Source organism: Cibotium barometz, chromosome 18 (genome assembly GCF_041138505.1).
Source record: "Cibotium barometz isolate CiBa-2024 chromosome 18, ASM4113850v1, whole genome shotgun sequence".
Classification (NCBI taxonomy): Eukaryota; Viridiplantae; Streptophyta; class Polypodiopsida; order Cyatheales; family Cibotiaceae; genus Cibotium; species Cibotium barometz.
The window spans coordinates 30357782-30370084 of record NC_141063.1 but is presented as its reverse complement, the minus strand read 5'-3'; the positions used below and the strand labels follow the sequence as shown (position 1 = coordinate 30370084).

The window sequence follows — 12303 nt, the reverse complement described above, 5'->3', positions numbered from 1 at the left end:
CACGAGTGCAAAACCAGATTTCAGGAAACTATCGTATTAAATTATCGACAAGCATGTCACAGCAAACTACAATCTCTAACTAGGGGCCAGTCCTACCTCAGTCCTCTCATCAACAAGGTTTAGAATCACACAAACCTCAGTATCTGGCTCTAAATTGATATCCTTGGAGTTGTTTCCTAGCGTACTTGTAGAGGAAATTACAAGAATCTGCAGAAAAATATTTAACAGGACATTTAAAACAGGATGAGCACATTCATGTTTTACATTACGGATGTCAACATTTGCAGTAAGAGGGAACACACGCACACTACTTGAACAAAAAGGTATAAAGCCACATTACCTTTTCTTCAGCTTTTTTTAAGTTTGCCTCGAACATTGTGCACCGATCCTGTGGCATTGAAGACCATTCAAAAACCATTTCATCCTTATTACGGGTGTCAAATATGAAACTCAGCATATTTACTCAAGTTTCAAAAAATGTACAAGGAATCTTTGCTTGGAAGGGGAAGTGCCTTTATGGCACCAATTCAATGCACAAGCTCGACGAGTATTTCCCGCGTTTATATCTTTCCAGAAGAGCAAGAAAAACTGGAGGAATATACAATGTGCACTTAGCCACTAGTTAAATTTGTTACATTCTCCACATTGAGCTCAATGCTTCAAGCCCTATTTTATTCGAAAAAACTCTGTGAGGACCACGCTGCTTTAAAGTTGTTTCAAAAATCAGGATCTCTACAGACCAGCAGCAAGTGGTCTTTGTGGGTATGTGATGTAAAGGCAGGGGTCTTTAAACCTTTGGCTTTCTCATAAGTAAAGCATTCAATCTGTTAGATCCAACAAGGCATTAGATTGGGGCACTAGTAGCTTTTTGTTATGTGGTTTTCTAGTCATGGTTGATTTAAAGATATATGTACGCAGGTTTTTAATAGATAGAACACAATGCAATTTAACGCTAGTGTGTGAAGAAAACATGTGCTCACAGCAAAGCATGTCTAAGCTCTGAGCTCTGATTTCTAAGTGGAATGCTTATTTGTCAAAATGTTGAGTTGGCAATAAATTCTTAGTTTAGTTTTTAGAAACACATAAGATAAGCATGATCCAGCTTCAAAAGGAGTGATGAACCTTTGAGAAAGCTCTTTTGTTAAGCATGGTGAGTTTTAAAGGCACTGGTTTATGAAGCTTTATCATTCACAGACCAAACAGCAAGCTTTCCACTAACCAATTGTAGAGAAAAATTCTCTTAGAATTCGAATGTAGTTTTTTTCAACCGGCCTTGGGCCCAATATCCTCCCATAGTTATCATTTTTTTCACCACCCGTAGGCGCTTTTTATCCGCCCGTAGTGATGCCGCTGATGAAGCACCTTGTGGGTTTTGAACCCAAGACCTCTTGGTCCAAGGCAAACCCCTTTACCACTTGGGCTATCACCTCATTGGTGAATTCCAATGTATTGAACACTGTAAGCTCTAGATAACATCTTTCAGTGAAATGTGTAACTTCCTCACATAAACAAAAAACCTTAACACACTTTGGGTTGCTCTAAAAAGACACAGACCTTATTGTATTGGTCCTCGAGCAAGCTTCATACACACTTTCATAAGATTAAAATATAGTTTTGAAAAGAATACAAGGACATAAAGGAAAAAAACAAATTTCTGAAACTGCAAAACACGTTTCATCAACCCAACGACAGGTTTGAACGTAACAACCAGATATAATGTTTTCCTATATGATGTTGGGGTCAAAAGAGCAAACAATTCAGCAGAGACTACGTTTTGCCAAGGATGTCTTTCTGCTGGGTTCTTTAAGAAACCACAATCACATAACCCAAACTTTACAACCAGATATCATGTTTTCACTTACAATGTTCAGTTAAAAAGAGCAAACAGTTCAATATGTTCAGTTAAAAAGAGCAAACAGTTCAATAGAGAGTATGTTTTTCTAAAGATGTCAGTCTCTCTTGGGCATTTGTGTGTAAGAAAAGAGGACCAAATAAATGTATGAAATCGTATACATGTGATCACATATAGTTCCTCAAAGGTGGATGAATGGTATATAGATATCTTGATAGCAAACATTATATTATCGAATGAGATTAAACTTTTATTGGTGCCAAATTTTTATTTTATAACCCACTTTCTCCTTCCTCCCAAACAAAAGAAAACAAATTTGTTTACCTCAGCAATATGTGCCCGTGTCTCTGACACTGAAACTTTCTGTAGTGCATCTGCAAGCTCCTTACTTATTGATTCAATTCGATCCATTGCTCTCTTGACAACTTGATCACGCTCGTTGGAAAGGTGTCGAGTATGGGCTCGCTCTGAATCAAGTTCATGTTTCATTTCTACCCATTCTTTCTGGAGAAGACACACAGATATTGAATGCAACAACAAGGGGACCTCATACTTGAGGAACAAGTAAAGCACCAACCCAACATTTTAAGTTGGCTGACTTGTATCATAAATGGTGAAACACAAAAAGACCAATCACACTCTTTTACTTCAGACGAACAACTGTAAGCAGTAACGCTATGACGCTTATGTAGGAGGGGCAGATTTCTATTTGAAATGGACCCATATTTCAATGAGCCAAAAAAAAAAAAAAAAGATTTGCATAGGAACTGAGAGGTGGGTGGAAGATGAGGAAAGCGGAGAGGATAGAAATGTATAAAAAGAAGAAAAAAAATACAAAATTTAATCACAGGAAGCATCAGCAAGTCCATTCAAATTCATTGAAAATTACCTGCATGCGATTTAGTTCCTCCTCCAGTTTTTTTTTCTCTACAGCCCTCATGGTCTGCCAGAAGAATAACAGTTACTTGTACCCAAAGTATGATACAAAATGATGAAATGCACAAATGCTCACCTCCTGGGCTTCTTGCACTGTGTGAATATTGTCTAATGCAGCCTGCATTTTTTTTAAAAAAAAGCATGAATCCCAATAACATAAAAGCAATGGTGGTTCTACAAATGTCACAAAGCAGCTATCTCACCGACCATTAAGACACCAGATTTACCTGAAGTTGGTGTACACGATCGGACAAAGATGACAGTTCTTGGGAAGCCCTCCTCTCTGCACTTGAAATAAGCTCTTTTTCTCGTTCCAACACAGATACCTGGTGTAAATAAAGTGTTTTATATTAAAAAGCAAGATTCAACCCTTATGACATGATAAGGAGCTATTGCCAAACTACAAACTCAACCATGGAATCAATACGGACTTGGACCACCCACAAGCAAGCCCATTTGGGCACCTTGGATTCATAGAGTGCAATCACAAAGCTTCAGACCATAGCTAACAAAAAAGACTAACTGCAACATTTAAGCACCTAACAGATTTGAATATGGACAAGTCCACCTTAACAAGTGCACTGATAGACAAGATCAAAATCCAATGGGATTAGGACTTGTTAATCAGCACCTTCTATAAACTCTAAAGAACCTCACATCTATCTAAGCTACTTTGCTAAATTACCTCCACTGAGAGCCTTCGAGACTTCTCCTCGACTGATTGAACATGCTCGGCATTCTCCCTAAGCCTTCTCTGATAATCTGTTATTATTTGAGAAAACTCCACATTCCTGGATAAAACCGCATCCATCTCCTTTCTCTATAAAACAAACATCGATTATATTTACATTTAAAAAAACTAAGCTTGATTATGCCACCAAGTTCTGGAAACAAAATGAAACTCAACCTGATTTTCAGAATCCTTCACTACGGTTTGAAGCTGCTCTCTTGCGTGTGTTGCCTCTACAATAACATGGTCTCTTTCCATCCGAGCGACACTAGCATCTTGCCTGCGACAATATCATGAATTGACTCATATATAAAGAATGAAATAAGTGTTAGACATCATCTCCTTGCTGCTGGCTTCCTGTGTGGTGTCCTATTTTAGCCTCTAGGGCTGACCATGTTAGCTAAAGGGCTGGTCACCCCTCACACCATTTACCCATATTTATTCCCCACTTTATGGAGTCTTGGGCACTTTTTCCCTAGTCGTGAGCTGGTCGGCTGCCTACATCTGGGCATATATATAGCCGGGCATACCCTCACTTTTTTTCATTGCTTAGCATTGTTTGCTGCAGTCCCTCACATACAAGGCTTTCTCCCCTCTTGCTCGGGACTTGTATTCTTGGTTGATGATATTGAGAGCAGGTTTACACCTGTGTTTCCTCTCCATCTCTCTCTCTCACTCTCTCTCATGTGTTTCCACCTTCCCTTCTTCCGCTGTACATGGTATCAGAGCACCAGTGAAGAACAGTGTTGGATGCTCCCTTCTCTCCCTCCTGCGTTTTTGCGTTTTCAGCAAGGTGGACAGATCTGCGTTTTTTTTCTCTCAGGTTGCTGCTGATCACCTGCCTCTTTCAGGCGCTTCTCCATTGCAGCCCATGGTCATCCGCCATAGCCGGTTTGACCTCCCGAGACTTCCTCCTCACGTGTTTTCTGCTCTGTTTTCACGGCTGCAGCACCTAGAGTGCTGCATTTTTCTCCAGGTGTTGTCTACAGCAGATTGCACCATTTTTCAGCATCTCCCCCCTTGTAGTGTGAGCCGCTTGTTCTGTGCAGGACAGCAGCAGCATATGTGCTGCGTTTTTCTCCTACAGGTTGTTTTCTGATGCTGATTGGCTGATTTGAGGCTTGGTGGTACCTTACACTTCTGCGTTTCGAGAATTTTCCCTATCTACTATCCCATTTCACCTCTGCATTTTCAGATTTGCAGCCCTTTGGTTGCTGCATTTTTCTGGACTGATTTCTGTTGGTAGCTCTACCTTCACTTGGGCTTCATCCGTTGGACCCGAAGGTACCTTCTCTTCAGCGTTTTTCCTCATATGAGGTGTGGAACCTGGTTGGCCTGAATTTTCAGGTTTGTAGCCCCTTGTTTGGCTGTGTTTTCTTCTCTAGTGGACATAGATCACTTGCAAAGGGGGTTTTGTTTGGATTGTGGCTTTGGTGGCAGTTTGGTACTTGAGGAGAACACTGAATTTCTTATTTCAGTCAGCGTTTTGCTGATTTTGGAGAATCTATACCTGTGTTTTGTTCCTAGCCTACACAGTTACCCGTTTTCTTCATGTTCCTTGCCTTCTGTTGGCGGTGGAGTGCTATTTTTTAATAGACAGCGATGTTTTGGCTGTGTTTTGCTTCCCAAAGGAGTTTTCTACACTCAGAGGGGGCCCATCTCCAGCTACTTCACTTGAGGATCAGTTTCGAAAGCTATTTTGTTTCTGTGGAGACTTTCTTCTGTGACAGGAGTTTCTAGATTTTGGAGGAGAGTAGTGATCTTTCCAGAGATCCTGAGTAGAGTTTATTTTGTCCGAGCCTGTGTTCTTTGCAGTGTTTGTACAGAAAGGAGGGTGTTTTGCCTGTGAGGTGTGATCCTTTCACATGGATCCCTTGTTTGTTGCTGATTCTTAGGATCTTGTTACCATTGCAGTTTATATTCCTGCTTCCCTTCCTCATTGTGAGGAGTCTACCTTTGCATCTCTTTGTGATGCTTCTGAGGAAGCCCCTCCCCCTGCCAGTTTCATGCGTTGTGCAGGTTTGTTGTTTTGGAGGATGGTTTTTTTGGACCCAGTGGGATGCTTTGGATCTGTCGTTGCTAACCATGCCTGGGGCACAGTGATACTTCCAGAGTTTTTTGGATCTAGATCAGAATCAAGTTGGGCTTGTACTAGTCCAACAACATCTTTTTTCAGAGGGGGATGTGGGGTCCTTTCATCTAGCGATGCCCACCTCAATGGACTGTGCTCATGGTACGGAGTTTGAGCAAAAGGACCCCATCTTTTCTACAGAGTCTTTACATCTTGCGATGCCGACCTTTTCAGAGGATGCTTCTTTTCAACATTTGGCAGCTCTTGTTGCAGACTTTGAGCAGATAGACTCAGAGGGTTCTAGTGAGGAGCAACCTGCTTCTCCCAGGGTTGATGATCTTCAGGATTTGATCTTGGTTAGTTTTGAGGTTTTTCATACCTTCTCCAGGCTGGATACACGACATTTGACTTCGGGGAGTGTTCTTACATTTGGGTTTGGAACCATTATTTGGAGTAGCATGTCGCAGCCTACATGGTTGTTTTCTTCAAGAGGAGCGGTGTACCTGTGGTGGCAGCTTGTTCTATTGCTATTGTAGCTGAGTTGCTGAGGAGATTGCTTGTGGAGCTTTCCCGGTACCTGTTTCTGCAGTCTTTCATCTTTGATTGAGGACAGTATCTCTGGCTTCTTGGAGTTCACTCAGCATCCGGTGCTGAGAGGGGGTGTTAGACATCATCTCCTTGCTGCCGGCTTCCTGTGTGGTGTCCTATTTTAGCCTTTTTAGGGCTGCACATGTTAACCAGAGGACTGGTCACCCCTCACACCATTTACCCACGCATTTTCAGGAGCCCCGGACGAAGGGGTGGCTATTTGACACATTAGTCACACTGGCATTGATGTATGGAGCAGCGGTATGGGTGCCAGGCCTTGCTACCCATTGGTGGACACAGATAGAGAGACCACAAGCCCTCATGATGGCACGCATGATACGCAGCAAACCGTCAGTACCTCATTGTTAGAAATAATGTCCTGACATTATTATGGGCAGTGGCCAATGTATTAGGACCGGCCGGGCACTTTTTACTCACTTTAAGTGAGGTTTTTTCCCCGCGCCCAATAAGGCGCCCAACTTACCGTTATGTGAAACGGGCACCAGTTAGGGTTATTATATGCCCTAAGTTTTGTAACAAACTTATCTTCATATTTTGAGCTCCATCGTTTTGCTCCAGGTCTCCACACGTTTTTCTTCTGTTTCTTCGCGTGCTCCACACCGTCTCTCACTCACAATTGGTATCAGAGCAGGTTGTTGTTCCTGCTCCCGCCTTCCCTACTGCTGATGAAGCACTTTCGTCGCGAAGAAACACTCTCTATTGTGCTGGTCGCCTGCTTCTGGTGCTGAAAAACAGGTCGCCCTCCTTCTACAGACCTGGGCGACTGCTTTCTGTGTGTCTCGGGCACTGTTCTGGTGCAAAAAGCAGTGCTGGTCGTTTTTCTACAGGCCGTACAGCATCTGTGCAGCACGTGTGGCTGCTGGTTGCTGTTTTTCTGTTCGTACAGGTCTGTACGACCAGTTTTGCTGCTGTTTTCTGATCGTACAGCAGCCGTACAGCTGTCGTACAGCTCTATCTGCTGTTTTCTGTCCGTACAGTTCTGTACAGCACCTGCTGGTTGCTGTTTGCTGTCCGTACAGCCTTCCGTACAGCATTGTACCGTCTTCTGCATCAGTTCGTACTCAGCAATCTGCAGCAGCAACTTGGGTGAGTCTACCTGCTGTATTTTGGAGCTTAACTGTGAATTTTGTCAGCAAATCAAGTCCGAAATTTGGGGCTTTTGCTGTTTTTATGTTGCTGCACAATCTGTGACAGCTCCCACAGGTTTTTTGTGTGAATCAGAGAAATTTGAGCCACCAGAAATTTGGGGCTTTTGTTGCTGTGCTGTCTATCTGTGTGAAACAGACAGTCTCGAGCAATATTTGTGGACTCTTGTGCAGTCAGTCTCTTTTGCAGGTTACAGTTTGCTCTCATGGCACAGAACACTGCTGATGTGTTTGGGTTTTTAGCCCAGGAAGATAAGTTGGATGGAACCAACTATTCCCTGTGGAGCTTTATGCTCAGGAATCTGCTAGTTGCAAAGAATTTGTGGAATTATGTAAGTGGAGCTGAGGCAAGGCCTATGCATGTGGCCCCAGCTACCCCTCCACAACATGGCAGGCAGCAGGTTGTACTACCAGCTCCTCAGGCACCTACACAGGAACAAACTAGGTGGGATTCCAGGGATGCTCAGGCACTCTCTTTGATTGCACTTTCAGTTAAGAGGTCCATTATTCCGCATATCCGTTCATGCAGGACATCTCAGGCTGCATGGGATACTTTGGAGCACATGTATCAGGCTCGCAATGAGGCTAGAGTTGCCTTTTTGAAGCGGGAACTATCACACTTGTGCATGGATGAGGGTGATTCTATGCAGGATCATCTTACGAAGATTCAGGATTTGAGAGAACAGCTCTTGAATATTGATGAAATCATTTCTGATGCTGAGATGGTCACCACTACACTTAACTCTTTACCGAGCTCTTATTTGGGTTTTCATACATCTCTTCACTTGTCCATGAGGGGTAATCCAGTCCCTCTATCCTTTCAGGATTTGGTTGGACTTTTGCTGCAGGAAGAGCAGACTCGGAAAAATGTCAAGCAAAGAGGTGGTGAGCAAGCATTCTTTGCCAAGAACAAGGGTAAAGGAAAATCTGGTGCATATAAGCCTAAGTCAGAATCAGGACAGCCATCTAGTAAAGAGAAGGATGATGCACAGAAACCTAAAAAGAAGGGTAAGTGCCATTACTGCAAGAAGCCAGGTCACTATATTCATGAATGTCATAAGAGGATAGCCAAGGAAAAGAAGAAAGAGTCTGGTAATTCAGTTGAAGACTCTTCAGATGTGGATAACAAGAAAGATGATGCCACAGTCAACCTTGTGGAAGAGGATTGGTGCTTCTTTACTTGCAGCTATGATCCCTCAAATGAGGTTCATTCACTCAGTGTGAGTGAGAGTGGTGATGTATGGTTCTTTGACAGTGGTGCCTCAAGGCACATCACGTCCAGAAAGGATTTGTTTGGCAAGATGGTACCTTCTTCATGTGGCAGAAAGGTTACGTGTGCAAATAATGCTTCTTATCCAGTTCAGGGCACAGGGGATGTTATGCTTACAGCCATTAATGGCTCAGAATTTCTCCTTCAGGATGTATTGTATGTGCCTGGGATAAAGAAGAATCTTCTCTCAGTGTCTTCTTTTGCAAAGAGAGGGCTGGTTGTTTCCTTTGAGGATACTAAATGTATGGTCCGTGTGACAGGGAAAGTGACTTTGCTTTGGTTGCTACAGGGACCTTATGTCGCGGTTTGTACCGTCTTGATCCTTATGAGAGGCACAGTGCATGTGTTGTTTCTACCTCTACATCTGCTATGCAGGATGCAGAGTTGTGGCATGCCAGGTTTGGGCATGTAAATTATGGCAGTCTCATGGCACTTCAGAAGCTGAAAATGGTAGATGCCCTACCTAATTTAGAGACTCCTCCCAGACGTGTGTGAGGGATGTATTTTGGGAAAGATGCATCGTTAGGCTTTCAAAAAGGATAGAGTTGTTAGAGCTGTCCGCAAATTGCAGCTCATTCACAGTGATGTATGTGGTCCAATGAGGACACAATCCTTGGGAGGTCATTGGTATTTTGTTACTTTTATTGATGACTTTTCCAGATATGCCTGGGTGTATGCTTTGAAGAACAAATCTGATGTCTTTATGCATTTCCGACATTATGTCAACATGGTTGAAAATGCAACAGGACAAAAAGTGCAGACTCTCAGAACTGACAGAGGGGGGGAATACTTATCTAAAGTATTTGATGCTTTTTGTTTTGAGAAGGGCATAGTACACCAGTGTACTACACCATATACACCTCAGCAGAATGGTGTCGCCGAACGAAAGAATAGGTCACTCATGGAGATGGCCAGGTGTATGCTGAAAGCAAAGGGATTGCCACATAAGTTTTGGGTGGAAGCTCTTATGTGTGCCACTCATGTGTTGAACAGGTGCCCTACAAAGGCACTCAGATCTGTTACACCCTATGAAGCTTGGTTTGATCGGAAACCTAGTGTTGATTATTTTCGTGTGTTTGGTTGCTTGGCTTATGCACATGTACCACAGGAGCTTCGTGGGAAGCTTGATGATAAAGCCATAAAGTGCATATTTGTTGGCTACAGCAGTCAAAGTAAAGGGTACCGTCTCTATAATCCTGTCACACGGAGGATTTTTGTGAGCAGAGATGTTGTTTTTGCAGAGAATTCAGCACAACCCATTGCTGAATTTAAATTTCAGCAACCTCAGGAGTCTTTTGATGTATTTGAAGGGTTGATACCCATTGGCATAGGAACCACAGCTGATATACCGGCTGAATTTCAGAATTTGCAGCCACCACCTCGTGTGTTTGATGCTTTAAATCAGCCCCAGGCTGAGCCTGACATACAGCAAGCAGAAGAGGATATTGTTGTACAAGAGAGGACAGCTTTGCAAGAAGCTAGAACCATTCCTCGTTGGGCTATACAGACTCTTCAAGAGAGTAGACTTGCTGCTCCATTACCAGGTAGGACACGTAGGAGTACACGTGAGGCTGAAAGCTCTCACTTTTCAGAGTCAGCTTGGGTGAGTTCTATTATGGATGAAGAGGAACCTGAGAGTTTTGAAGATGCAAGTGAAAATCAGCATTGGATGCAGGCCATGCAAGCTGAATTGGATTCTATTGATAAGAATCATACATGGGATTTGGTGGATTTGCCTCCTGGCAAGAAGGCAATTGGTACAAAGTGGGTTTATAAGGTTAAACGCAAACCAAATGGTACCATTGACAGGTACAAAGCAAGGCTGGTTGCTAAGGGCTATGCTCAGAAAAAGGGCATAGATTATGAAGAAACTTTTGCCCCCACTTCTCGGATGACCACCATCCGTGTTGTTGTTGCTATGGCTGCACATTATGGCTGGTTTGTACATCAGTTGGACATAAAAACAGCCTTTTTGAATGGTGATCTTGAGGAAGAGGTTTATGTGATACAACCTCTTGGTTTTGCTATGTCTGGTCAAGAGCACAAGGTGTGCAAGTTGAGGAAAGCTTTGTATGGCTTAAAACAAGCACCGCGTGCCTGGTATGCAAAGATTGATGCATTTTTGACTAGCCAGGGGTTCACCAACAGTCCAACTGAAAGCACCCTCTACATCAAGAGAGATGGGGGGGATATTTTGATAATCATTCTTTATGTAGATGATATGTTGCTCACAGGTACTGATGCGGATAAAATTTCAGATTTTAAGTCCGAACTCAAATCTGCTTTTGAGATGTCAGATATGGGTATGTTGCACTATTACTTGGGCATACAGTTCATACAAAGTGAGAAGGGTATCTTTATGTTACAGTCGAAGTATGTACAGAGACTGTTAGAAAGATTCAAATTTCAAGATTGTAAGCCTATTTCCACTCCTATGGAACCAGGGCTGAAACTTACAGTACATGATGGCAGTGAATCTTTTGATGCTATTCTCTATTGTCAGGCTGTTGGGTGCCTGATTTACTTGTGCAACACCAGACCGGATATTCAGTATGCAGTATCCCAGGTGAGCAGATATATGCACAGCCCACGGATGCTTCATTGGCAAGCTGTAAAGCGTGTGTTTCGTTACTTGCAAGGCACCAAGTCTTATGGCTTGATGTTTCCCAGGGGGGGTGACTTGCATTTACATGCATACAGTGATTCAGATTGGGCTGGTGACTTCGACACAAGGCAGTCTACCAGTGGTAATTGTTTCTTTTTGGGACACTCATGCATTTCATGGTTGAGCAAGAAACAATCTACAGTAGCTACCTCGTCTTGTGAGGCTGAGTACAGGGCAGCTTTCACAACGACAGTGGAATGTGTTTGGCTACGCAGACTCTTGGCAGATCTTCATCCTTTATTGGAGGAGCCTACTCCGATTCTCACTGACAGTCAGAGTGCTATTGCAGTAGCACGAAATCCTGTGTTTCATGCACGAACGAAACACATAGAGATACATTATCATTATGTCAGAGAAAGACTTCATGCAGGGGAGATCAGCATGATCTATTGTCCAACACATGACAATGTCGCAGACATTTTCACCAAAGCTTTACCTCGAGAAAAGTTTGAAGCTTTCCGCAAAGCTTTAGGCTTACTTCCTTTTGGTGATTGACATCATGCCTTGTACCCACATTGGTAAAGGCGTTATGCCCACCCTTATAGTGTGTACAAGCCCATAAGTTATAGTACATAGTACACTTAGTACTTTTAATGTACTAAGTGCACTATGTGTACTAGTGCAATATACATGTGTGATAGGGGAGTCACACACTCATGCCATTGATGAGTTGACTTATCCCCACAACTCTCTCTCTCTATCTCTCTCCCTTGCTTCTCTGTGTATGTCTCCCATGAATGAACTCTAACCCTAATTCAGTTTTCTCCCCATCAACTGGTATCAGAGCTTTGGTCACCAGGTTCCCCTCCCTCTCATCAAGAATTGTTTGCCCTTTTGCTAGTCGTTTGCTCATTCTGTGAGTCGCCTTTTTGCTGGTCGCCTTTGTGCAGCACTGGCTACTGGTCGACTGTGTGACCAGTCGCAAACAGGTGGGTGGAGAGAAGCAGCAGCGTGGGCAGGCTCATCCACGCTGCCTAGCAGGCGAATCCACGCTGCCCAGTAGCAGCAGCTGTGCCATAGCCCGA

The 12303-nt window shown here is 43.2% G+C and overlaps 1 protein-coding gene across 8 annotated transcripts in view; it reads right to left on the bottom strand.

Moving 5' to 3' along the window:
* Window positions 1-12303, bottom strand: part of NUA (nuclear pore anchor) — a 124538-nt gene that overhangs the window by 15853 nt on the left and 96382 nt on the right. For all 8 annotated transcript variants that reach the window (XM_086812439.1, XM_086812441.1, XM_086812442.1 and 5 more), the window contains exons 21-28: window positions 3696-3798; window positions 3474-3608; window positions 3016-3114; window positions 2865-2906; window positions 2742-2795; window positions 2177-2356; window positions 341-388; window positions 136-207 (exon numbers count right to left, since the gene is read on the bottom strand). In XM_086812439.1, coding sequence (XP_086668565.1) covers window positions 136-207; window positions 341-388; window positions 2177-2356; window positions 2742-2795; window positions 2865-2906; window positions 3016-3114; window positions 3474-3608; window positions 3696-3798 — 733 coding nt within the window. The remainder of the gene's footprint in view (window positions 1-135; window positions 208-340; window positions 389-2176; window positions 2357-2741; window positions 2796-2864; window positions 2907-3015; window positions 3115-3473; window positions 3609-3695; window positions 3799-12303) is intronic.